The 26,122-nt window shown below is 33.8% G+C and overlaps 1 protein-coding gene across 6 annotated transcripts in view; it reads left to right on the forward strand.

Moving 5' to 3' along the window:
* The window catches only part of lig (ubiquitin-associated protein-like lingerer), a 574,370-nt gene that overhangs the window by 406,308 nt on the left and 141,940 nt on the right, over positions 1 to 26,122 (forward strand). For all 6 annotated transcript variants that reach the window (XM_090377982.1, XM_090377983.1, XM_090377981.1 and 3 more), the window contains 2 exons: positions 4,378 to 4,466; positions 21,059 to 21,124. In XM_090377982.1, the coding sequence (XP_090234108.1) occupies positions 4,378 to 4,466; positions 21,059 to 21,124 (155 nt within the window). The remainder of the gene's footprint in view (positions 1 to 4,377; positions 4,467 to 21,058; positions 21,125 to 26,122) is intronic.

Consider the following 26,122-nt stretch of genomic DNA (forward strand, 5'->3'; position numbering starts at 1 on the left):
ATTTTTTCTCCCACTTTGTTGCTTTTTTAGTTTTTTATTACATCTTATAATTAACTATCCAGTCAATAAAGGAATATTATTATAAGGTTATCTGGTTGTTTTTGTTTGTTTTTTTTTTAAATTTCCAGGCAGTATGGAATTGCATTATAAAGTTATCTTTTTTTTTTTTTTTTTTCCCCTTTCCTCCCATGAGTTTTAAGGTGTGTAGATTTCTAAGCACTTCATTTTAATTCAGTATGATTCTTTTGTCAGTATGTATTGTAATGCTTTATGGCATTGTACTGGCCAGAAATATTTCAGTTTCCTTGCAGATTTACTGAAAATGAGATTGTTTATAAAGCAAGAGCAATGTCTAATGGCACTTATGCTTCTGACATTTTTCCATATTGATAGTTTCTTTTATATATATACTAAGCAAGGAGCCTCTGTTTTTTTGGTTACCATCAGAGCAAGACAAAAACTAATCACGTTCTCAAATTTCAAACTGGTATTAATTTCTTATAAATGAGAATTGCATTCTTCTCTCCAGTTCAAAGCAGCTTATATTTTAATCTTTTTGTTACCAGTTTCCAGTTTGGTTAATGTAGCTTATTGCTTGCTACTTAGTCAGTTATAAAAAATCCTTTGAGGGACATGCAAATTGCACATCAAAACAATACTTTCCTAATATTATTCAGAATTAAAATTAATTTTATATGGAAACAAAACAGTGTGTGATTTATATTTGTAAAAGTAATGTAAAAGCAAAAATTACATGATTGAACACACTAAGAGGATAAATTTGAACTGCACACCACTCATTTTTTTCCAAGGATTAGTATTGCTAAATGGATGAATAACTTCATTGTTAGTCTTGAAATAGAAACAAATTCTTTTTGTGAGTTTTTTTTGACAAGGAATGTGAATGTGCAAATAGACAGTGAATTATATCCTGATATAATTCAAAATTAATATAAGTTATTCTATATAGAAACAACACAAGGAATTAATATTTATAAAAATTATACAAGTAGAAAAAATTTAACTTATTCATGCTGTTTGAGAATGAATTTTGCACTGCTGTCTGCAGCAAAAGCCAATTATTATAATTTTCATACAAAGACTAAATTTAGGGTCTAAGTTTTGAAACATATCAGAAAGTGGCCCTGGAAGCCAGCCTATCTGGTTATTCCAGCTTGTCCCTTTTTAATTTTTATAACTACCTTCTCCTCAATGAAATGTAATAATATATACCATTTTATATATATACAGTTACTGATTTCCCCCCCCCCAAGTCTTCTTGTCATTGATGATTCTCCTTTATCATATTGATGATTATATATCAAATGGCAATTATGTACTGGTGAACATAGTGTTTCAAGGTATTGGTGTGCTTTTTTTTTTTTTTTAATTGTATGTATTATCTAAAACATTTCCATGTAGTAATTTATTTGTCACAATTTCATGAATACAGCAAGCTTGAAAATGCTGAAATTTTACATGCTTTTAAATTTAAAATTATTATTCTTTTAATGAGAATTTGAACATAAAAGCATGTTTTAACAAAATTTGTGAAGTACCTTCTACCACTAAATTCCTTTTATTCTTGAACTGGTGTCTTTTTTTACACCTTACTTACTAAACTGTGAACATAAGGTTTTAGAAAAGCCTGCACATGTAGGTTATTTGTTGTGATCTTTCATATGAAACTTTCAAAAACAAAATACCAAGCTAAAAGGAGAGAAAAAAAATCATTTTTAACTTATATACAGGCAAAAATTGAGTTAGCAAAATGAAACCTAGTTTTACATATAATTAGCAGGAATGTGTAAAAAACTTTTCTTTATTTCTGAATTACATGGTAATATGAAAGTAAGAAAAATGTATGTATATATGTGTGTGCGTGTATGTGTATATATATATATATATATGCACACATACATACATATATATATAAACAAATATGAACAATTTCTGAATTACCATCTAGCTTCCTAAATTGTATTCAAAATTGGCCATTCCAGGCTAATTTTCAAGAATTATCATGTGACTATTATGCTTTACCATTTCAAGAATTTGTTTAGAAACAATAAATAGAAAATAATCTAATGTAATATGTTCGAAATATGTGATTGACAGAAAGCTCTATCAATGTTTTTCTGAAAAGGAAGATCAAGTATTATTATCAATCCAAGTAATCACAGTTTATAGTCCATTATGTAGTCAATTACGTGAAATCCTTTACGTAGAAATTCATTCCTGAGAAAGCCTGACATTTAAATTCTGCTTGCAGTTTACACTGTTTGTGTCTTTCAGTTATACCAAGAACATCAAAATAAAAATATACTTAAAAAATGCTTCAATTTATACAACTCTTACTTTCCAGTGATATTTGATATCAATGTCACAGATCTGTCTACTAGTTCTTTATAAAATGACAAGCCTTACATATAGTAAAAGTAAATAAAGGATATTTTTTAAAATTTCATCAGTGAATTTTATCATATATGACATCGCATTATGAAAATAACATTCCACAATCTAATAATTGTACTAATTGTATTATAATCATAATATACTGACATGTCATACTGATTTGGGGGAAGGGTTGATAGTATATGGCATTGCCAGGGGCCCATTCATTTTCATTTTAAAACAGTTCCCAAGCAGTGACCAACTTTATTCAGTTGGTTGATGCACATCCATAGTTTCCTTCTACTCCATCGAAAGGTTGTTTTTGACTTCGTTTTCCTTTTTCAATTCTGAGATATACCAAATTTGTTTTTCTTTTAAGCTAGTGGTTGCTGTTTTAATCTATGGGCATTAAAAACACACACACACACACACACACACACACCTCTGTTCTTTTGGATAAAACTCATGACTGTTCGTTACATACTGAATTAATAATTCAATTATCACTGCACCAGACAATTCATTTCTGTGTTGTGTTATGTAACTCAAATGTTAATTATAAAAGCCAGATGTATATATCCTTGTTATGTTTTATCAGTACTTTAGATCCCTCCTAATTTTCTCTCTCTCTCTCTTAAATAATCACTACCAAACTGTTGATTTCTGTTTCAATGGTATATAATTCTCCTTTCTTAGGTCATTACTCATTTAAGAACCTAACTGTAAAACTCAAATTTTTTTTTTTTAATTAAAACAAATATTTACAGGATTATGCATGTGGCTAGGTATTTCACCCTCAGCTACTGAGTTCTTTTGTATGCAGGATTGCTGCATAAGGTCCCGGGTTCGGGTCCCGGTAGGGATTCCTGTTGTCAGGATGGCCGAGCAGTCTAAGGCACCACACTCAAGAGTAGTTTATAGGAAATTATAAACAGCTAACTTCTATTAGAGCTGATAATTTACTAATGTAATAAATGTAACATTGTATTTATAAAACAAAACGTTATGCATACCTACTAATCACCAATCAAGCAGTTTCTCACATGCAAATCAGTCATTAAACATTCACTTAACAATAAATCTATTTACCCTCTCCCTTCATTAAAATGTAAACAGTAACATGAGGACAAAGCATTTTGCAATCCAAGTAATGCAACTCAATCCCAGTTGTCCCATTTTCATAGCAAAGAAAAAGCCTGATAGTAATCTAGTAATTCTAATAGATGTTATAATTAAGCTAAGTAATTTAGTCTCACAGTTTAATTGAACCATTATAAACTTTGTTGCACTGATCTAGAATACAAACTAATAAACAGTGAATGAAATATTTTAGAAAAATCCTGAACAGAATTGAACTGGAAATTTTATATTTAGGAAATTTGTTTCATTTTCTCAAATCTTATAATGCTATGATTAACTGCTTAAAACCTGCTTTTCGGATTTTCTCATATGGAATATAGGTTCTATTTCTCTTCATTTGTGGTGTGTCTATAGTAATAAATACCGACAAAACTTTTCATTTAATAATAAGTTAATGATTCCACTTAAAGCCGTTTAGTGATTAAATCCTCATTACAAATATGCGGTTCAAACATAATTTGTGTATATATATATATATATATATATATATATTTTTTTTTTTTTTTTTTTTTTTCCTTCTTCTTTTTACTTGCTTTGCCTAGCTCTCATGTAGTAAGTCTTTAGCAAAAATTGTCAGAAAGAGTGGATATAGTTATTATTATAATATTTTGTTTGAAGGCAAAAATTTTGAATCGTGCTAATAGATTAGCTATCTGAATACAAAAATTTAAATCTAGAAGCAGAATTAGTAAGAAACTTGCATTTAATATTGATAGTTGGTACAGATTTTGGTGTAAATGATTCCATTGTTTTTCACACATTGTTAAACAGAATAGTCAGTTTTATATTTCATTAGGACATTTTGTTTTAGCCAAATTTAAGGTTTATTTATTTATCTCCTAGCTGGAAAAGCGGTGCCCAATATACCTCCAGGTGTTCCTATGCTGGGCCATCATCAATACATTATGGGTCAAGCTGGTTTACCATTTTATGTGAGTTAATTTTTTTTTTTTTTATCTATTTCACTTTTGTTTTGCTATATTTTATTATAAATTATGACTAAAGGTAACTGTTATATTATCTAAAATATAGATCTGAATTATCATAAATATAACTAAGTAATTATAATTTTGGTTACTATTATTTTGTAACATTAATTTCTTACACCATATTGTATGGATGCAAAGTTTTGCTTTAATATGATATTGGCTACAGGCTATTGAGAATTAGATTTTGTAGAGCAAGGGTGGCCACCGAGTCGATTGCAGCTTCAATTTCAGTCGATCATGACGAATTTTAAATATACAGTCATCCCTCGATTTGCATGGTCAGCTATACTACCAAAATTTTATCGCACAGCGGGTTTCATTACCTGCACTTTTTTTTTTTTCACGAAGCTTCAAAAATGGGAATGAAGAGCAGATTTGATTTTTTTTATTTTTTTTTTTTTGTATGATTGTATGACTACATATTTCACCATAATAACGTAAAACCCCACAGAATTTCACCTCTCGGTATTATTACAAATGCAATAAGATTGAGTTTACTACCCTTTTATAATTAGAATGCACTAACAGAAAAGCCCAATAAACCGAAAAGTGCAAATTGTTTTTATAGTTTTATGGTCGCAACCTCCAGAAATAGCTTTAGAGAAATATCACAAAGGCATTCAAAACTGATTCTTATAAGGATATAACCAAACAGAGCAATAAACGGTGGTGTGTTTGTCCGGTTATTTTGGAAACAGCTTCCTCATTCGGGAATCCTCTTCATTAATTATCCTACGTTAGCTGTTCAAACAGAATATTTTTCTGGTTCGCGCAACTTAGTGTTTTAATTGGTAAGCATTGCTTTTGCTGATTTAATAACTGGACAGTATTTATGTTAATTCAATACCTTTTGATTTAAAATGAATACTACGAAAAAGAGTAAAACGTATCATTTTCATCAAGAGTGGGAACTAGATTACTTGTTTGTAATGGTGAAAGAAAAATGTTACTGTTTGATTTGCAATGCTTCCGTGGCTATACCCAAAAAAGGAAATTTAGAAAGGCACTCCATGGTACATACCGATCAGATTTTCCGCAGAAGTGACCTTAGAAAAAATAAATTAATAGCACTTAAATCCAGATTATTTTTCTCGCAACAAAATTTCTTCATGACACCTAATTTACAATCCAAAGCGGTAACTGTAGCATCGTTTAAAGTGAGTCATCTTCTTGCAAAATAATGCAAATCATTTTTTGATGATCAATTCATCAAAGATGCAATTTTAGAAATAACAGATTGTCTTTTGGAAAATTTTAAGAAAAAAATGAAATTAAAAGTGCCCTTCAAGATCTGCAATTATCTCAATACTGTGATGTGACGCATCGCAAAAAATGAGTAAAATTGTGAGAGAATAATTGCGTGCTCATATTGCTAATTGTGTGTCCTTTTATTTACAACTGGATGAATCTACAGACGTCAGTAATACAGCTCAATTGCTCGTTTTAATTCATATGGTTTTCGATGATTCTGCCACTAGAGAAGAACTGCTGGGTATGGTTTCAGTAAAAGAAAGAACTAGAGGTCTTGATATCTTTAACTTATTGAAACATTTTATTGCAAAAATTAAATTACCGCTATTTAAGCTCGTACCAGTAACAACAAATGGAGCTAAAGCAATGACTGGGCATCTTAATGGATTCACCACATGATGAATTCTCAGATTTTTTGAGTTACTACTGTATCATCCACCAACAAATGTTAGCCAGCAAAAGATTAAATTCTAAAAGTGTTATGGACATAGCTTTCAAAATCGTGAATTCCATCAGAGGACAAGCTCTTCAAAGGAGACTTTTCAAAATGCAACTCGATTAAAATGAACAAGATCTGATATTATACACAGGTGTGAGGTAGCAGAGTCGGAGTAAGTTTCTACAGAGATTTCGAAATTTGCTAAATGAAATTAAAAAATTTGTTGATCAGAGGAGAGATGATTATCAGCAGCTGCAAGATACGGAGTGGTTCTGTGATCTGGCTTTTTTGGCAGATTTTGCCATTAAATTAAGTGATCTGAATTTGGAATTACAAGTACAAAATAAAAATGTGCGCGACATGATTAGTAGTATTTCTACATATAGATATCAATTTTTGGTAATGGGTAAGAATCTCGAAGAAAAAAAAATTCGATCATTTTGCAAATATGCAAGATCATTTGCAAAAATATCCTGTTTTTGAATTTAATAGTGAGAAATATGTTTCTGAAATTGAGAATGTTGTGGACGATTTTGAAACCAGATTCAGTGATTTTAAAACAATTGAAGACATTGTTCAATATATTTCTTATCCATATAATGCCGACTTAGATACAAAACAAATATCAGAAAAAATCGCTGCGATTTTTCACATGGAGAAAATATTACTTGAAAATGAAATTATTGCATTGCGAAACGATATCTTCCTAAAAGCCAGATCATCAGAAGAAGACTTTTGGAAATATGTTTGCCTAGAAAAGTACTCAAATGTAAAAAAATGCGGTGAACTCTTAAATTCCTGTTTTGGTTCCACATATCTATGTGAATCAGCCTTTTCGTATTTGAAAACAAACAAAGACGAAGAATTGCTGTGCTCTTACGGACTTGCATACAGACGATTCTTTACTGTTGGTATTATCACAGTACAGTCAGTCCTCATATAGCACGATAGTTGTGTTCCTAGAAACCCTCGGGCAATATAAACAACAGGCCCTATGGGAAAAATAGGGTTAGGTGCCGACCACCCAAGATTGAACACACATTTGTAACCAAAACATTACGAAACACAATAAATAATCGTAATAAAATACTTACGTATTTTATTATGACTATTACATAATAAAATATTGCTAATGCTTTTGCTTCTATCGTAAGCAAACTTGTTTTTTATTTGATTTTCGATCCAAACAGATGACAGCCGTTCCATCTCTTCCAATTCTTTGTGTCTTAATCTAATGGATTTTAATTACACTTCGAGTTGTTCCTGCTATGAAAGTTTTTATTTTCTCTGCATTCTTTGTAATTCCTGGCATTGCCTCATTTAGGTCTGTAGCACGTGCAATATCACATGGTCTTTCATTTCGCTCAAAGCGTTTCACAATTTCATATTTTTCTCTATCGACAGAGGCGGACTGGCCATAAGCCTTACCGGGAAAACCCTGGCGGGCCGGAGGCCAGTGTGATTTTGGCCATAAGCCATAATATGAGGCCACTACAAATTTCTCTAGGTAAGAATTTTTGACCCAGTCCACCTCTGTTTATCGATATTGCTTTCCTTTTTCTCTGTGAATCTGCAGTGTCGTCATCAGGCTGCTTCCTTTTCACACCTTTTAGTATTTTACTTATTTTTAGGGAATAAAGCACAATTACGAAACGAGGAGGCACGCTTGATACACATAAACAAAGCTGCGCGCGTGTATCAACTGAATAAACAACACCATAAAGGCAGAGATACACTATTAACACCTCACATTTTACAAAAGCACATTTCTAGGGGTTACTACCATAAAACAATAAAAACAATTCCCAGTTGCGTTTCTGCTAGTGGAATCTGTTATTAACTGGTACTAAACTCGATCTAATTGCATTTGTGATTATACCGATAGCTGGAATTGTGTTGGTTTTTACGTTATTATGGCGAAATGTGTTTCTCCTTCACTGATATAAAAAACATAAATACATTTTCAGAATCTTCTCTTCATTCCTATCGTGTTGCGTTCGACTGCCATTTCTTGTAACCACAAAGGCGAATCGTGCATAAGCGAATTCAGTTCGTGTTATATAAGATATCGTTCCCCTATTTATAAATCGTGTATGATCGAATTCGTGTAATGTAAACACATGTTATACGAGGACTGACTGTATATCTCCCATTTTGAAAGCTTGGCAGTTGTCATGAAGACACAAACTTCGCATAAATTAAAATTTTAAATACGTATGAATTTAAAATAAGAATTCTGAATTGTATTGAATATTAAAATTTATAAACAACATTTTTCAATATGTGTTGATTAACTTTTTTAACCATGTGCAATAACTGTAGTCATTTATGTGGCAATAAAATTTTTGAGATGGTAGATCGCAGCACATTTTGAAGGAAAAAAGTAGATCGCATCACAAATTAAGTTGGCCACCCTTGTTGTAGAGTATAGTTGGACCTAACCATTACAGAGAAATAGCACAAGAAATGCTATATCGGAGTAAAGAGGGAAGGATAAGAATTGAGAAAGATATTATTTAGATGATAAATATAAGAATGATAGGATTGATGGGTCATACTTGTTGATATATAAAGTAGTGGAATTTAGCTACTTTCAATATTTATTACAAGTTATTCTACATAGTACTTTTCTATAGCAACAAAACATTACAGACAGTTGTACATGAATTAACTTTAAAGTACACTATAAGAGAATTTTCAATATGAATAGTGTTTGCACCTTCACTTCGTGCTGCAGATGTAGAAATTTTCGGCCTTTTATACTTTTGATTTCTAATTAGCTGCTTACTCTTGTTTTGTTTAAATCTGCCATTAGGTGTACTGAAGGAAATACAACAGCTTAAGAACACTACTAAAGTTACAGACAGAGTTGCTGGGGGTAAATATGGAAATGTCAACAGTTTGCAATTATAGAAGGACCAGTTAGCTGTGTGATGTCTTTAATATAATTACTGAACAAACACTCATGTAAAATACAGCAGGACTACAACTGAAAAAAATTATATATGCATAAGTAACACATATCCAGTTAAAATCCACAGCCTATATTAAGTACACAGGATTGACTGCATATTAAAAATTAGCACAAAAATCACTTGCCTTTGGTGACATTAAGACAAAAATGACACTTGCCTTTTTGTCAAATGAAGCAAACAAAAATAGAAAAAATATACACTGCAGAAAAATCGAATGAAAAATAAATAACACATTAAACAGATAAATTAATGAAAAGGCCAAAGATTTTTAAACAGCTTACTCTGAGGCACATAAATATTAAAACTCTTCCAGTGCCTTTAACACTTTTCATCAAAAATCCATAGGTGTCAACTTTCTAGATTTATGGCAGACCTCATTTTTTGACTTGTTTTCCTGCTCACCATCGTAATATAGTTTTTATCTATATTAAGCTATACTAAGTTTTTATCTATATAAAAATTAAAACTATAGATTTTTACCATTAAATTGGAAATTAAAACAATTTTGTAAATCTATACTAAATTTTATTATCCATCTTTTAATTGGCTGGCTGTGCAGTTATTGTATGTGTTGCTTAAAGTAAAACTTTCATCATAATCTATAAGTTATTCTCTGTTTTTGTATATAATGTGTTTTGAAAATAAATTTGCCCTTTGACTTGTTTTTGCTAAATTTGATTTTAGCATTGCTTTGAGTAATGTATTTACTTTCCATTGGCAAGAAATGTGATGCTTAAACATTTGCAAACAAATAAGCATAAGAACATATGCAGTAGTAAATTTTATAGTTATGACTTCAAGTACTGTTCGTTTAATCATTATATACTGAAATATAGCAAAAGCTTAATAGTTCAGTACCTACCTCTTGAACCATTTATCACATATGGTATTTTCTGGCTTATAAGATGCACGGGCATACAAGATGCACCCTAGTTTTAGCCACATATTTTAGAAAATAAAATAAAATAAATAAATATTTTTCCAAAATAATAAAAATAATATTTTGGAGAAAATAATAAAATTAAACATGGTAATATATTTTTCTCAAAATAATGGTATATGCTTGGGTAAATGTCCAACCAATAATGAAATGTTTGTTTCTGAAAAAAGCTGACTGAAGTAACGTAACAGAAATTCTTACTCACCCTAAGACAAATATGGGCGTCAGTTTCTCTTTGTAAAAGACGGTTGGAATTGAAAAATCCCGATCCAGTCTAATTAGCCCGCCATACCATAAAAGCATGATATCATATTATAGAGGAAGCAAACACGTGGGAAAATGAAACAAGTTTTCACTTAACGTCTGATTGTGAGATTCTTATCACGCAAAAAAAGATTACTGGTATGTATTATTGCCATAGATTGTAACCACTGATAATTGTTAAAAATATATTTCAACAGATAAATCTTAAGTAAAATTGGTGTGAATTTCAAAGTGAAGTTTTCAGAACTAAGTTTACCGGCACTGCGTCATCGAAAATGCATTGCCGGTAGTCTTTAGGCCTAATCTGACATTGACCATATAAAATGCAGGGTGATTTTCCGAGTATTTCTTCGAAAAAAAAAAAAAAAACCGCATCTTATAAGCCGGTAAATACGGTAATTTGTATAAAGAAGGTGAAATAGAATTAAAGTTAAATTACATTAATTATTAAAATAGAGCACAGAGGAAAACAAAATGCACTCCCTCTTCCTATAGTTTTCATATATAAGTTACTAAAGGTAAGCTGCTAAGAAGGATAATAATGTAGGAGGTCAAGAGTCTGAGGGACTTTCGATTGAATCATCAGTTGACTAAATTAAATTAGGCTAAGTAGAGAAAGAGTTTATAAGGTAGTTCTAGTTCCCATGATGCTTTGAGTTAGACACATGGTAATTTAAAACGTGTTAGGCTCCATATTGAGGAGAGGCCGGCTAGTAGTTTCGCATTTAATATTTTAAGTGATGTATTCTGATACCATTCTATGGCCAAAGCTTCGTATTGCAATATCCTATAATTAGAATTTAATTTTATTGATGTAATGGCTGAATCTATTAATGGATTATGATTATATGAATTTCCATGTTCCGCAAGCTCTGTGTTGAATTGATTAGTTTTAAAACTATTAAAATAGTAATAGGCTCTTGTGTTTGCTGTTTTCAATGATCCATATTTGGTGGTGGTACTGCCTATATAGCCAGCATTACAGCCTGATTGGCATTTTATAAAATATGTTAAATTATTAATATCTTTAATTTTTTATATTCATGAGTCTCTCTTTAATAATTACAAAGACTCATGAATATAAAATTAAGTATATTAATAATTTAATGTACTTTATAAAATTCCAATCGGGCTATATAGGCAAATATGGACCATCGACAACGGCAAGAGCCTATTACTATTTTAATAGTTTTAAAACTAATCAATTCAACACAGAGCTTGCGGAACAAGTACATTCATATAATCATAATCCGTTAATAGATTCAGCCATTAAATCTATAAAATTGAATTCTAATTATAGGATATTGCAATATAAAGCTTTGGCCATAGAATGGTATCATCAGAATATGTCACTTAAAATATTAAATGCAAAATTACCAGCCAGCCTCTCCTCAATATGGAGCCTAACACGTTTTAAATCACCACATGTCTAACTCAAAGCATCACGGGAACTAGAACTACCTTATAAACTCTTTCTCTACTTACCCCAATTTAGTCAACTGATGATGATTCAATCGAAAGTCCCTCGTTTTAGACTAGTCAGTCCTCGTATAACATGTGTTTACACTACACAAATTCGATCATACACGATTTATATATAGGGGAACGATATCGTATATAACACGAACTGAATTCACGCACGCAGCTTTGTTTATGTGTATCAAACATGCCTCCTCATTTTGTAATTGTGCTTTATTCCTAAAAAAATGAGTAAAAAGGAAGCGTCCTGGTGAAGATACTGCAGATTCAGAGAGAAGAAGAAAAGCAGTATCGATAAACAGAGGCAAACTGCTAAAAAAAAAAATTCTTACCCAGGAAAATTTGTAGTGGCCTCATACTAGCGTTTATGGCCAAAATCACACTGGCCTTCGGCCCACCAGGGTTTCCCCGCTAAGTCTTATGGCCAGTCCGCCTCTGTCAATAGAGAAAAAAATATGAAATTGTGAAACGCTTTGAGCAAAGTTGAAAGACTATAAGGCAATGCCAAGAATTAGAAAGAATGCAGAGAAAATAAAAGACTTTCATAGCAGGAACAACTCAGTGTAATTAAAATCCATGAGGTCAAGACACAAAGAATTGAAAGAGATGGAACAGCTGTCATGTGTTTGGATAGAAAATCAAACAAAGAACAAGTTTGCTTACGATACAAGCAAAAGCATTAGCAATATTTTATTACGTAATAGTCATAATAAAATACGTAAGTGTTTTATTATGATTATTTATTGTGTTTGGTAATGTTTTGGTTACAAATGTGTGTTCAATCTTGGGTGGTCGGCACCTAACCCTATTTTTCCCATAGGGCCTGTTTATATTGCACGATTTTGCATTGCACGAGGGTTTCTAGGAACACAACTATCGTGCTATATGAGGACTGACTCTATTGACTTCCTACATTATTATCCTTCTTAGCAGTTTACCTGTAGTAACTTCTGTATGTAACAACAATAGGAAGAGGGAGTGCATTTTGTTTTCCTCTGTGCTCTATTTTAATAATTAATGTAATTTAACTTTAATTCTGTTTCATCTTTATACGAATTATGGATAAATGGTTCAAGAGGTAGGTACTGAACTATTAAGCTTTTGCAATACTTTAATATATGACCATATGCAGTCTATAGAAAGAAATGCAAAAATAGATTTAGCACTTAAAAGTAAAGACGATAGTGTCCATTTTTAACCCATCTAAGTAACAACTGTATTATTTGAACAATTAAATATCATTGGTATATAGCATGTATTTTTCCATACCAAACACCATTCCAACATTCCTCCACAAAGATACTCAATATAATATATGCTGAATGCTTTTTCACCTGTTTATCATAGGACATAATCTTCCTCTGGGTTACCCTAATCAAGCAAGCATTTGTTCAGATATGTTTCTAATACCAAAATAGCAAAAATTATGGTTGTGGACGAACAAAACCAGCAGGCATTGTTAGTGAATTGGATAGAGTGGCAAAGATGTAGTGATGGTTTGAAAAATGTGCAGATTTTGAATGCTGTAAATTGCATTAATCAAAATGAATTCAAGCTGTATTGCACTAAAGTGTTAGTTGTCTGATGGCACCAGGGGTTCCCCCCATCTCTGCTGTATTGCACTGTGGAATGCAGCTTGAATTCATTTTCATTAATATTCTCTAACACGCATGCGCGCACACACACACACACACACACACACACACACACACACACACACACACACACACCCCAAATCAGCAGCAGTTTTCTTTTGGTACCAGTGCTGGAAAGTAAATCTGCAGAGAACAACATTGTATATCTTTTGAATAACAGGAAGGTATGTGGGTTCCCTTCAGAAAACTCTGTATCACTTGTTTTTGGCCTAAAAATTGCAGTGTTAAGAGTATTGAAAGAGAAGAGTACTTAGTGATAAAGGCCAAGGGGGAAAAAAGTGCCAAAACGAAATACAGATTTAAACAGCTTCATTTAATGCAAGCCACTAAACTAAACTGTATTGAAGCATGTGTGTACACATTGGATGTCTTTGAGTAAATGGTTAATTAGACTGGTAGAACACTGGCAACCTCTAACAAGTCTAAAGAGAAAATAGTTAAAATGAACTCAAGATTCATTGATTTCACCTAATTTTTCAGTAGAAAAAGTGGAAAAAAAGCCACATGAGCACTTTAAGTTACTGAATTCAAAGTGCAATGAGTGATTACTGGTGAGAGACTAACTCATGTCCAAATCCATTTATAATCCAAAAGAAGTTTTTGAAAAAATAAAAATAACTATTTTCCTCAAAAGAAAACTTCTGATTCTGATATAAGCAATCAAGCAACCTGATCACTGTAAGTAGCTTATTCTCATATGCCTAAAGTACGTTATGTTTCTCTCTTTTTGGCTTCAATAAAGCATATTGTAGATTCCTTTTAAATGAGATGCTGATTTTGCAAATCTTAACATTAGATCTTCAATCAAATATGCCTCACGTGCATTTACTGAGGTCATTATTTCTTGATATTTTGAAGGATGTGATGTATAAATTTGTTATATCAACAGTTATTAAATTTTCCATTTCCATTTTGGAAGTTGATTATAAAAGCAGACTAAATCAGAAGGATGATTTTTATAGGCAGTTCTGCAATTAAGGTTGTGGAAAATATCTAGAAGTAATGTTTCCCTGCATCCAAGAGTTGTTTCCTGAACAGATATCAGCAAGGTGGGCTGGGGGTAGAGATGTGAACAGGAACTGAATGCTAGAGAAGCATATTTAAATAAATTCAAGGGGTTGTTCAGGATAACATGATATACACAAACACTTAGTTTTACTGATGATACTCCAAGAATGCTAGGAGTATCATCAGTAAAATTGGTGAATTCAAACCTCTGGTCACAACTACTGCTGTTAGCCTATTAATAGGGCTAACAGAAACATGGGTCACCTAGAAATAGATGATGTGTTTCACTGTAATTAGTATCGATTAGTATGTCTAATCTATTTAGGAAGGATAGACAAAATAGTAGGGGTAGGTGCTGGGGTCATGCTTCTTAAGCTTGAGTACAACAGAAGTGCTTTCCCATATTCAAAACCTATGCATGCCTGCATAGAACCTACGGGAGTTAAGTAGTTGTATACAATGGTAAAATAAGAGTGGGGTATGCTACAGACCAGAACTTTCTGAGGAGTGTGATGAGAACCTCTACATTCAAATGGAATGAGCCAGCAAGTACAATTATCTTATGGGCGATTTGATTTCAATTTTTCCCTTACTGATTGGAGCAAGTGGGAGAGAAACTTGCCATGGGAAAAAAATTTTAAATAAACTAGAGGATCATTATTTGTATGAGGACATTAGAGAAATTACTAGAAGTAAGAATATTCTCAACCTGATCATTACGAAAAGCCTGATTTCACAGTACAGAAACCAAAAGCAGAAGTGATCATTCAGTTAAGATGATGAAAAAGATTATAGTTGTTGGAGTGAAGGCATGGAATTTAATTTTAGGGGAAGGGACACTGACAATTTAAGATGCCACATGGCCTCTATCAACTGAGAAGATAGCAGAGGGAGGGTGAAATATAAGAAATAATTTCAATGTTCTATATTTGGATTTTATCAAAGGTATGATTCAATCTTTTGTGAGATGTTACTGTATTATCTGGAACTTGTTGGGTATCACAGTAAGATTCTAAGAGAGATTGCGAGGTGCAAGAGACAGAGGAGTGTATAGTGATTACTGTTCAGATTGGGCTGAAGTGGGTTCCCACATGGATCAGTTCTGGCACCACTGTTGTTTCCAATTTCCATCAATGTCACTGAAGGAATAGATGGCGTGATGTCAAAATTTGCAGATGATGTGAAGATTGGTGAATGATCAGCACCATGGATGGTCAGAAAAATGGCAGTTATATTTTAATACAGCATTATGAGAGGTATTGCACTTTGAGAGTAGCAACTTCAAAGTAACTTATACATGGGGTAGGACTGGATTAAAAACAGAAGCAAAAGAAAGGGATTTAGGAGTTACAATACATGCAGACATGAAGCTCTTTAGGCAGTGTAAACAGTTAAAAAAGGAAGGTCCACAGTGTCTTCAATGGTTTATCAGACATTTAGAGATGGGAAGGTCATAATCCCACTGTATAAGACAATTGTAAAACTGCACTCAGAATACTGTCTAGGCGTGGAAACCACACCTTAAAAAAATGTTTTTGTGTTTTGGGTAAAGACTTTGATTATCTTGACTATAGAACTTTGTAACCAGGCACCTTAGAGTGGATATGATTGAATGAAATCAGATATTTTCACAGTTCTGAATGATTCTAGAAGTTAGAGCAATAAATTTAAATTCTGGGTAAAGAAATTTATACTGAGTTATAGATTTTTTTTTTTTTTTTTTTCCTTCTTTCCTTTTTTTCCCAGAGTTATTAGTTATTGGTATTTCCATGGAAATTTAAAGGTCATCTGTGGATAGTTACATATATGATCAGGGAAGCAAATTATTCATTTTATTTTTTGGCTAATGCAGTAAACGAGTGTGGCTTTCCTGCACTACGTAGATAAGAGTAATACTTTATTGCCATATGCGACTACCACTAGCTTGTGTGGTTTTCCTGCACTGTATAGATAACAGTAATACTTTATTGCCACACATCATTATCAGTAGATGTTTTGCAGTATTTCTTCTCTCAAAAACCTGGTTTTGACAGAACCATTTTTGAATTTGAAGCTATTACAGAACCAAATTTGAAGCTATTATCAAAGAAGTAGAAATCTCTGTGCAGTAGTCCTTCATTGGGGAATGAAAGTGCAGAAGAGAACTTGAAATATGACAACTTATTTTGTCATGCATTTAACAATTAGCATTTAAACAATTCATGGCAGTTCTGAGTTTGAAAGAATATTTAGCCATGTTAAAAAAAAAAAAAAAGAAAGAAAACGTCTTTTTGATCAAACTGGAAATGCCCTTCATAGTGAAGTCCAGAGAGCAGGGCCATTGTTATTAACAAAACTTTTACTTCACTCAGCATTTCTGAAGACTCCTGCCGGGTTGGGAATAAAAAGACAGCTTTCCTTTCTAGAACTTGCTTACAATTTTTTTTTTTTTTTTTTTTTTTGTTTTTGTTTTTGTTTAAGGAAAACCCCAAACATGAAAGTTATTAGAACCAATTGTTCTTGGTACCATGCATGGGTTCAGAAGATTAAAAAAAGATATTTGTTGATATTAGACTAAAATTTGTGTTGATTTAATTTTCAGGAAATACGTACGAAGAGAAGTTGTTCCAGAAAATGGAAGTCAAAGGGATAAATATGGAAGAAGAAAAGTTGGCTCTGTGAGTTTTGAAGTTGGAAACAGTAAATCAATGTCAGCTGGTTGCAGGATGTGATTGAACCTCATTGGAAGAGAGAGGAAAAATTATAGATGCCAATTCAGAAGAATGGTGCCCGTTGAAGTATCTATAGAAAAGGAATGATGCAGAAACAGAACATTATGAGACGGAGTGGAGAGACTGATAGAGATGAGTCATAAATTAACCGAACTGCTCTCTTTTGAATGGAGTCCAGATGCCTGAGAGATGTTATGGGAGCACAGCCCAGCATGTTTCCAGTGGTAGGGGAGTTGATATTTGTGCAGAGTAAATAGCTGTTCAGAGGAAAAGTAATGCAGAGAGCAAAAGAGAAAACCTAGTTTTTTTGATGCAGCATAGACAATATTGTGGTGTGCTTATCCCAAGAGATATTAGAACTGTCAGGATAATCCTTGATACACATATATGATCTTGTCTAGAAATCATAGTGTCATCGAAGATAAGCATAGGAGCAGAAGAATCCCTTTTGCGAGTTATAAGGGAGAACTTAGTTGTAGAAGGATTGAAATTAACTAAGTTATCTTTTCCCCGCTGGTGAATTACCTGGAAATCAGCATTTCAGGAATGGGTAGTGGCTATTCAAGAAATTGAAGCTGTTTGTTTAGTGCAAGGTTTCACAAACTGGAAAATGGAATGCAATGTTCTATCATCAGCAAAACTATGAATAGGATTTCTAGTTGATAGGTTTTTAATATACAAGGCAAAAGAAATGGGAGAAATAACCGAACCTTCAGGAATACCAGCATTAATAGAGGAGTTAGAAAACAGAGCCATCTATCATAACCCACAGTGAGTGATCATACAGAAAACTGAATGGCCAATTACAAAAAACAGTCAGCAATCTATAAAGTGGACTCTTATTTAGAAGAGCTTTGTTCCAAACATGATAAAAATTCTTTAAAATGTCAAGACTTGACAAATTCATTTGAAAAGTTTCATTTCATGAAAACTTTTCAATTGAATTTGTCCATAGATGGGTAACATAAGCCAATATGTCAACCAACCACTGGTTTGACACTAGTGGAATCCATGGTAATCATCGATCAGCTGAAAGGTTAAGATAGTTTAGAACAGTGGTTTTCAACCTTTTTTTAATAACGGCACCCCTAAGTAATATATTTTATATTGCTGCACCCCTACTCAATTTTCTGCCTGTTAGATCTGATTTTCTCTCTCTCTCTCTCTCTGCACACACACATAGTATTAAAAAATATGTTATATGATATGTATTATAATAATATAATTATAAAAATTACATTTCATAATACAAATTATATATACATATACAGTATATAATTTTATTCTTTATATAGAGGCACTAAGTAAACATCAATTATAGATTATCACAAAATTAAAAAGATACTGTACACCATTTTATAATGAAATAAACATATAAATTAAAAAATAAGTTTAAGTAACTTAAACCCAAATTATGTGGCACCCCTGGAATGTTGTTGCGGCACCCCAGTTAAACCACTGGTTAAGAAGTTGTCAGTTAATGGATTTCTCCATTACTATAGAAAGATCAGAAGTGAGTGAGTTGTGATGATAATTGGATGGGATGGATTTATCACTCTTTTTAAGAACTGTCTGGATATGTGCAAATTTCCAAGTAGAAGAAAAAACACCAGTAAATAAGAAAGCATAAAATAGCAACACAATACAAGAGTAAGCTCAGGAGCACAGGTTTTGAGAACAAGCCGGAGAAATGCCATCACAACCTGGAGCTTTCTTGGCATAAAGATTGACGTCCTTTTTGGTGGATGACTACAGGAGACATTGAGTGGAGTGTACTAGGAATGGTGGGAAGTAGTTTACCAAGATTTTCAGTACAAAGGAAGAATGGGAGGATACTAGAAAATCAGCATTATCTTTAGCTGAGGTGGCAATAGAACCATCAGGTTTTAACAGAGTTGGGAGCATGGTTATGCAGAAGTTTCGGCCAATAGATTTGGCACGAGTCCAGAATGCCCAACTATCATTTCGACAAGAAGCAAATTTTCTACCCTTAGCCTGTTCAAAATAATCTAGTTAGGACTTTAGACTGATTAATAAATGCATTATAATTGTTGTGAGCTTTGCCACTGGTCTACTGGACCAGCCTTTAGAATATATGCCACAGGCTATACAAATGCCAAAGTCGTGACTCACACGAGAAATGCCCACAGGAATTTCTGTTTGCGTGACGATGTCCCTGGACTTTGTAGTGTAATTGTATCTTTTAGCAACTTTGTAGTGTAAGTGTATCTTTTAGCAACCATAATTTAAATAAAATGAACTTTAGATAGAAAGACTGCAAAATTTAAATTTACAATATATTACAGAATTTAGTTAACAAAATATTTCAGAAAGTAAACTGTTGGTAAATATTGACTTAATCACTAAAGAAGCTAAATTTAAGCTACCAAACTAAAATTATTAAATTCCTACCAAAACATCGATAACAAAGGCTATCTGAATATTAACCTGTGGCTTTCCAAATACTTTACAATTTTAAATTTTATATACTACGGAATTTAAATGAACAGAATATTACAGAAATTTTCTGAAAAAAATTAACCACTAGTGAAATTAAATTTAACCTGCCCAACGAAAGTTCAAGGTTACCGCCAAAATATCGATAGCAAAGGCTAACTGAATATTAAGCTATAGCTGTTCAAATACTTATCTAAATACAAAAATAAACTAACTTATGTGACTATAGGAATTTAAACTATATATTAACTATCGTTTAGTATGTTATCTATAAAATACATATAGGTTTTCCCTCCTGAACAGCTGTTTTTACATAAGGCTGGAATAGTACGGAAAGAGGTGCTGATGGGCATTTGCACTACCTATTCAAAAGGTACATCAGCGCTTGTGAATTCCAAAAAAGATCATATTTTGATCATTGACCACTATCTAGCAAAATGTCAGTCTGGATGTCTCTATACAATCAGAACATCGAAAAATAACAAACAGAACTCAATTATAAAGCATGTCAGGGCCAATGCTCTCTAAGTTATATAAACAAACATAGCAGACAAACTGCAAATTAACATTCATCTAAATCATAATAAATATGTCATAATTAAAATTAAATAATTGGTATAAACCAAATAATAAAATAAAACAATACTGAAACCAAGTGTCAGTCATGAACATATACAAACAGAAGAATGGGACATAAGAAAGCCATAAATGAAAGAGAAGTGGGGGGAAATATAATCTATCACGTCCTTATCGGGTAACTTTATTATAGGGATAACATTATAATATCACTGAAGACTCATGTTACGAGTTCTTTGTTTATTTTTTTTTTTTGTTATAAAAGTAGTGCTCATTCTTTTGTGCAACCTCCCATCCAAGGAGTGCATCTCCTTGGATGGGAGGTTGTACATTGTCACTGCTGCATGTGTGTTGATTTGTCTTTTTTTTTTTTTTTTTTCCTATTTTTATTTTTATTAGGTATATAGGAGCAGAATTTCATCTTTCAGAGTTCACTCTTAATGAGAGAAAAAGTGACACAACAATCAGTTACAGTAAAAACGCCTGTAATAACACTTTGAAAGAAGGCATTATAACAGGAGTTTGTTGTATTTTCATCAAAACTAGTTCTTTATTTCAGTTGCCATTAAAGTTATCTGACTTTCTTTTTTGTATATTCATTTTGGTACCCCCTTCATGTGGTTGTATTGAGGTGAATTCTGTTTGGTATTGAAAAGTATTTCCTTTGAGTTTGTATTCAAACATATAATTAAAAGATTTACTAAGATTCAAACAGGTTTACTAAGTTTTAATAAATTTTAAACTATAAATCTAATATAGTGATGGTTTCCTCCCCTTTAGGGTTTACAACAGCCTGTCTATAGTTATGAGGATATGCAAATGTTGCAATCGAAGTTGACAACATTGGTAGGTATCTTATATTTATATTGCAACTATTATTTTAATTAGTTTCTAATGAATTAACATTAAAACTAATGTGGGCATTTATCATATTTTTACTTCCAAGATAGTGATTACTACAAGATGCAGATAAAATTTATTTGAAGCCCTCTGTTTCAGAGAGAATATTTCAAAAATTTCATCACCTCATAATTCACGTATCTCTCAACTCATGCTTGGCTAGTTATTTCTACCCCTCCCATCTCCAAGTAATATTGGTTTTAGGCTAAATCCTGTTGATTGTGCAGAAAACTTTTGTTATATATATATTTTTTTTTATTATTGTTTTGGCATGCAATTTTTTACGGCCGGATGCCTTTACTGACGCCAACCCTCACCCCTTTATCCGGGCTGGGGATATGCAGTGGTCATTCCCTGATCTTCCGCATCCTCCGTATTTGGTGGTCATGGCTCAAACCCCGGTCTAAATCAAGAAGCGTGTGCTACACACTACTGCTCCTGGCTACAGAGGCACCTTATATATATATATATATATATATATATATATATATATATATATATATATCTGATAATTAAAATAAATATGATATTTAAGTAAAATCATCAGCCAGTAGTACGGCAATAATGCAGAGCGAAATGAAACGCAAAATAATATAAATAAACAAACAGGGAAGGGAAAGTAGAGATAATAGAGATAAAGTAGAGATAATTTGAATGCAAATATTTGCATTCAAAACAAAATAGTTCTATGAGCAACTCGTGTAGTGGTATGTGAGTTGCCCTTAAAACAATGTACTTTTTATTATAAATTATAATTTTGCTGCTGTACAGTAGCTAACTACTTTCATCAGTTCAATAATCTCAACATGTGTGTTACTTTTAATATGAATGTGTAGCTGCAGATTTCTTTTTTATAGTGTTGTGATGTCTGCTTTTGTCATTTCATTATTGTGAAATATAATGGGACAAAAACACGTTTTAGATTTTCTTCTGAGAGCAGGTATCTTACTTGTATAATACATTGATTTTTGTAATGACAACTATCAAATAACAGTGACATCACATTCAGAAATCACTTTCTCTTAGTGTATCAGGTTCTTAACCAGGAGGTATTTCCAATTTATTGAATACGACTAGTTCAAAAGCTGACAGTGAAAGTGATTTTACTGCAACTAGATAAATTTGTTTCAATCAGACTGTAAACAGAAGTGTTTCAAACAGGTTGGACCTGTATTTCAAGATGGCAAATTCATGTAGAACTACCCTGGTCAGATGCATTCCCATCCCCAAAAAAAGTATTGTAAATTTGTTTTGAATTTTAATAAAAAATGAATTAAGTTGGTGATGCTTAAATCAGATTGTGAACAATCTGATTTAAGTCAGAATGGTGCAAGCAAATGCATGAGCAAAGTTACTCAAAAAAAAACCCCACATTGGGATACATAAGCTCCTGATGGGGCGAGTAATGTCATTTCAGTGGAGACACAAACATGACAGGCTCATGAAGTTTGGAAAGCAGATTAAAAAAGTAAGTTTTTGGGAAAAAATTTTCAAAACATCAGACCACTAAGTGGACTGATAATTGTGTGTAGTGTGATGCAATCCCATGTCTGAGAAGCCTGACCTAAAATTGTCTCTTTTAGACCTGTGCCATCAGAATACCTTTCTGAGCTTTCCTTTGTAAGAAAGAGAGAGATTAAGATTTTTTTTTCCGTATATACAGCATACCAAAATTTTATCACCTTATTATTCACATCTAACTTTCATCTTAAAGGATCAAGAAATATGAAACTGTCAAAACCAGAAATATTGCCAACAACTGATTTTAATAATTTTCTCCAAAGAAATATCATCTATTTACCTTTATCCACTAGTTTAACAGGTTAAAAACCAATGATTTCTAATTATTTTAACTTAGAACAATTATTTTTAATTGTCTGTTATTAATAGTTATCTTTATTAACAGGGAGACTCATTTTTGGTACAGCTTCAGATATATGTTATACGTCATTGTGTTGTGACACTTCAGGTTCAGAAGAGGGAAGTTGTGTTGCTGTAGGTAGTAAACCTGATTTTGAGAGACATATAAGAGTATAATAGACTTACAGGAAGGGTGAGATGAGGAAAAGATCTAGGACTTCCTCCATACATCAGGGGACCAACCTGACTGTGTAGACATATCACAGTCAGGTTAGTCCACCATGAGAACAAGCCTAAATAATAGATTTATGCAGATTGGACGGTACACAATCTGTTGTTAGGTGTTGATAGTGGCAACTTAATAGTATAGGCCTGTTTCATGTGATCATTAGTAAGTGCTGGTATATGTTGCAAAAAAGCAAGCTTATAAAGCAAAAAAAAACATCACCTATCTGTCCCATTCAGTAATTTATTTAGTTCTTCCTTGAATTCATTCAAACTATCCAATTCCACAACAACAAATTGAAGTTTGTTCCAACAATCAACCACCCACCCTCCTGGCTGAAGGCAAACCTACACACCATCCTTCCTCAATTTGATATTATCCCCCCCCCCCGCATGAAGTCTGAGCAAGAGGAAGAATGCCATCTGCATCAAGCATGCTCGATACATTCAAAGCCCAGATTCTTAAACACCTCACAGGTGGGCGCCTCCATAGCCAGGTGGGAAGGAGCAACAGTGCGTAGCACACGCTTCTTGATTAGACCGTCACCACCAAATACGGAGGATGCGGAAAGGTCAGGGAATGACCACTGCATATTCCCGCAGCAATATGGCCTTAGTTGCTAATGCTCCTAAAAACCAAAAAAACAAACAAACAAACCAACCTCACAGGTGCCTAGTCTCTGGAAGCTGCAATTTGCATAACTGAAGCCTTTCTTGATTATACCAACCTTTTGTTTCTTTCATCAGTGTTGTTGTTTTCTGCATTCATTCCAGCACATCTATGTCCTTCATAAAATGAAGCCTCCAGACCTGTATATATACAGTTCTCAGGATGCAGGCTAACCATTGCCTTGTGAAATGGGATAATCACATCCTTATCCCTGCTAGCAAATTTCCTGTACATCATTGAGCCGGTCTGAACTGCTCAGAGAACTTCATATCTTTATATCTATGAGGAGCATCAAAACATTCACCATCCTGATGTAGATAAAACATCAGTAGGCAGATGCTGTTTTTAATATAAGTTGTCTACATATTCAATAACTAATGTATGAAATTTCATTCCCGTAAGTGATCATACACCAGAGGCGGAGCCTGGAATCTGAGGAAGGATGCTATGGTTGACTAAGTGGAGTATATCGAGCTGTGTATGGGCAGAATTTTCCATTGTATGAAACTGTAAAAAAGTGGAAATGGGTGTTCCAGTGTGGTTGTACAAGTGTCTTTGACAAACCAATAGAAGAAATGCCATCAACACCCACAAACACCCCTCGACGTGGGCACCTGTACGTGGTGAGGGGACCTCCCAGTGATGCTGCTGGTTTTCCAGATTAGCATCACTGGGATCCAACGCCCATACCTTGGTTCCAGGGTTACATCATTGGAATCCGGCGTGTGCAGCCGTGCGCCGCGACCCGTGGAAGCGGAAAGGGGGATCCTGGTGGTTGAGGGGCCCAGCCTTAATACACCACTTTGGCCCCTGCTTCGACGAGACGGGTGGTCCCGGACCGGCTCGACTGGGATCAATCGGCGGGTGGTATTATACTGCTAGGGTCAACTGCGTTCCAATAAGTCTCCCTCCCTATGGTCCTGGGACGGGATAAAGACTTATTGGTAACGTGGGTATGGTGTTCTAAGCGAACTCGGCGTCCCATTCGTGTACGCAGTACCTGCTAGTTCACGAGTGGGCGCCCCCTCGTAGGGCTCCGTGGTGGGTGAGGTACTTAGGCATCAGACATTTTTCTTTACTCTCATGAGTAATTCAAATCCCCTTTCTTCTGGGGCCCCAACAAGGCCCCTACCTAATCGAGATGATGACGCAGATAACACCTCTGCAAAACGAGCCAGAACTGAGGATAAATCACCACCATTAGTGACACCGCTTTTCCTCATTCTCCATTCCACCGGAGAGCAGTCCATTGGAAAGATGTCACCCTTCTTCATCCAGAAAGGATTAGAAGGGTTGGCAGGTTCACCAAAATCTGTAAAAAGACTGCGTTCTGGCGACCTTTTGGTCGAAGCTTCTACCACCAAGCAAGCGGAAAAAATCATAAAGGCTACATCCATAGGGGGAATACCTATCATCGTAACCCCTCACAAAACTCTAAATTCTTCACGTGGTGTCATATCAGAGTGGGACCTTCTTCATGTTTCTGAAGAAGAGATCTGCTCTGAATTGAAAGACCAAGGAGTGACAGCTGTAAAGAGAATATCGATACGGAAGGATGGGAATCTCGTCCCTACCCGAGTTCTCATCCTCACGTTTAACACCCCACGGCCTCCAAATTCCATCAAGGCAGGTTATCTAAACTGCCCAGTGAGGATTTATATCCCAAACCCACTGCGGTGTTTTAGATGCCAAAAATACGGCCACTCACAAACATCTTGTCGTGGTAACCCTGCCTGTGCTCGATGTGGTGTTAAAGACCACGAGAGCAAGGAATGTACAGCTCCAAAACCCGCCTGTGTTAACTGCCAAGGTGAGCACCCCGCCTATTCAAGAGCATGCCAGCGGTGGAAAGACGAAAAAGAAATCCAAAAACTAAAAACAGAGCTGAATATTTCCTACCCAGAGGCCAGAAAACGTATCCAACCAGTAAATAGCGGGAAACCTTCATATGCCCAGAAGGTTTCTGCTAAGAGCACTATCGGGACACAAACTGAGATGACTATACCACCAAGAGAGTCATTCACCCCGATTGCACGCTATTTATTGAGTTCTCAAAAGCCCACCAAAAAAACACAGTCAGTTGCCACTCCTATATCCGTACCTCCTAGTGCTCCACCACTACCAAAACCAAGTGGTAAAGAGCCTGAAGTAACAACAGAAAGAATGGATGTAGAGAACAAGGAGGTACA

This window comes from Mastigoproctus giganteus, chromosome 7 (assembly GCF_048544385.1).
Source record: "Mastigoproctus giganteus isolate SK-2022 chromosome 7, ASM4854438v1, whole genome shotgun sequence".
In the NCBI taxonomy this organism is placed as follows: domain Eukaryota; kingdom Metazoa; phylum Arthropoda; class Arachnida; order Uropygi; family Thelyphonidae; genus Mastigoproctus; species Mastigoproctus giganteus.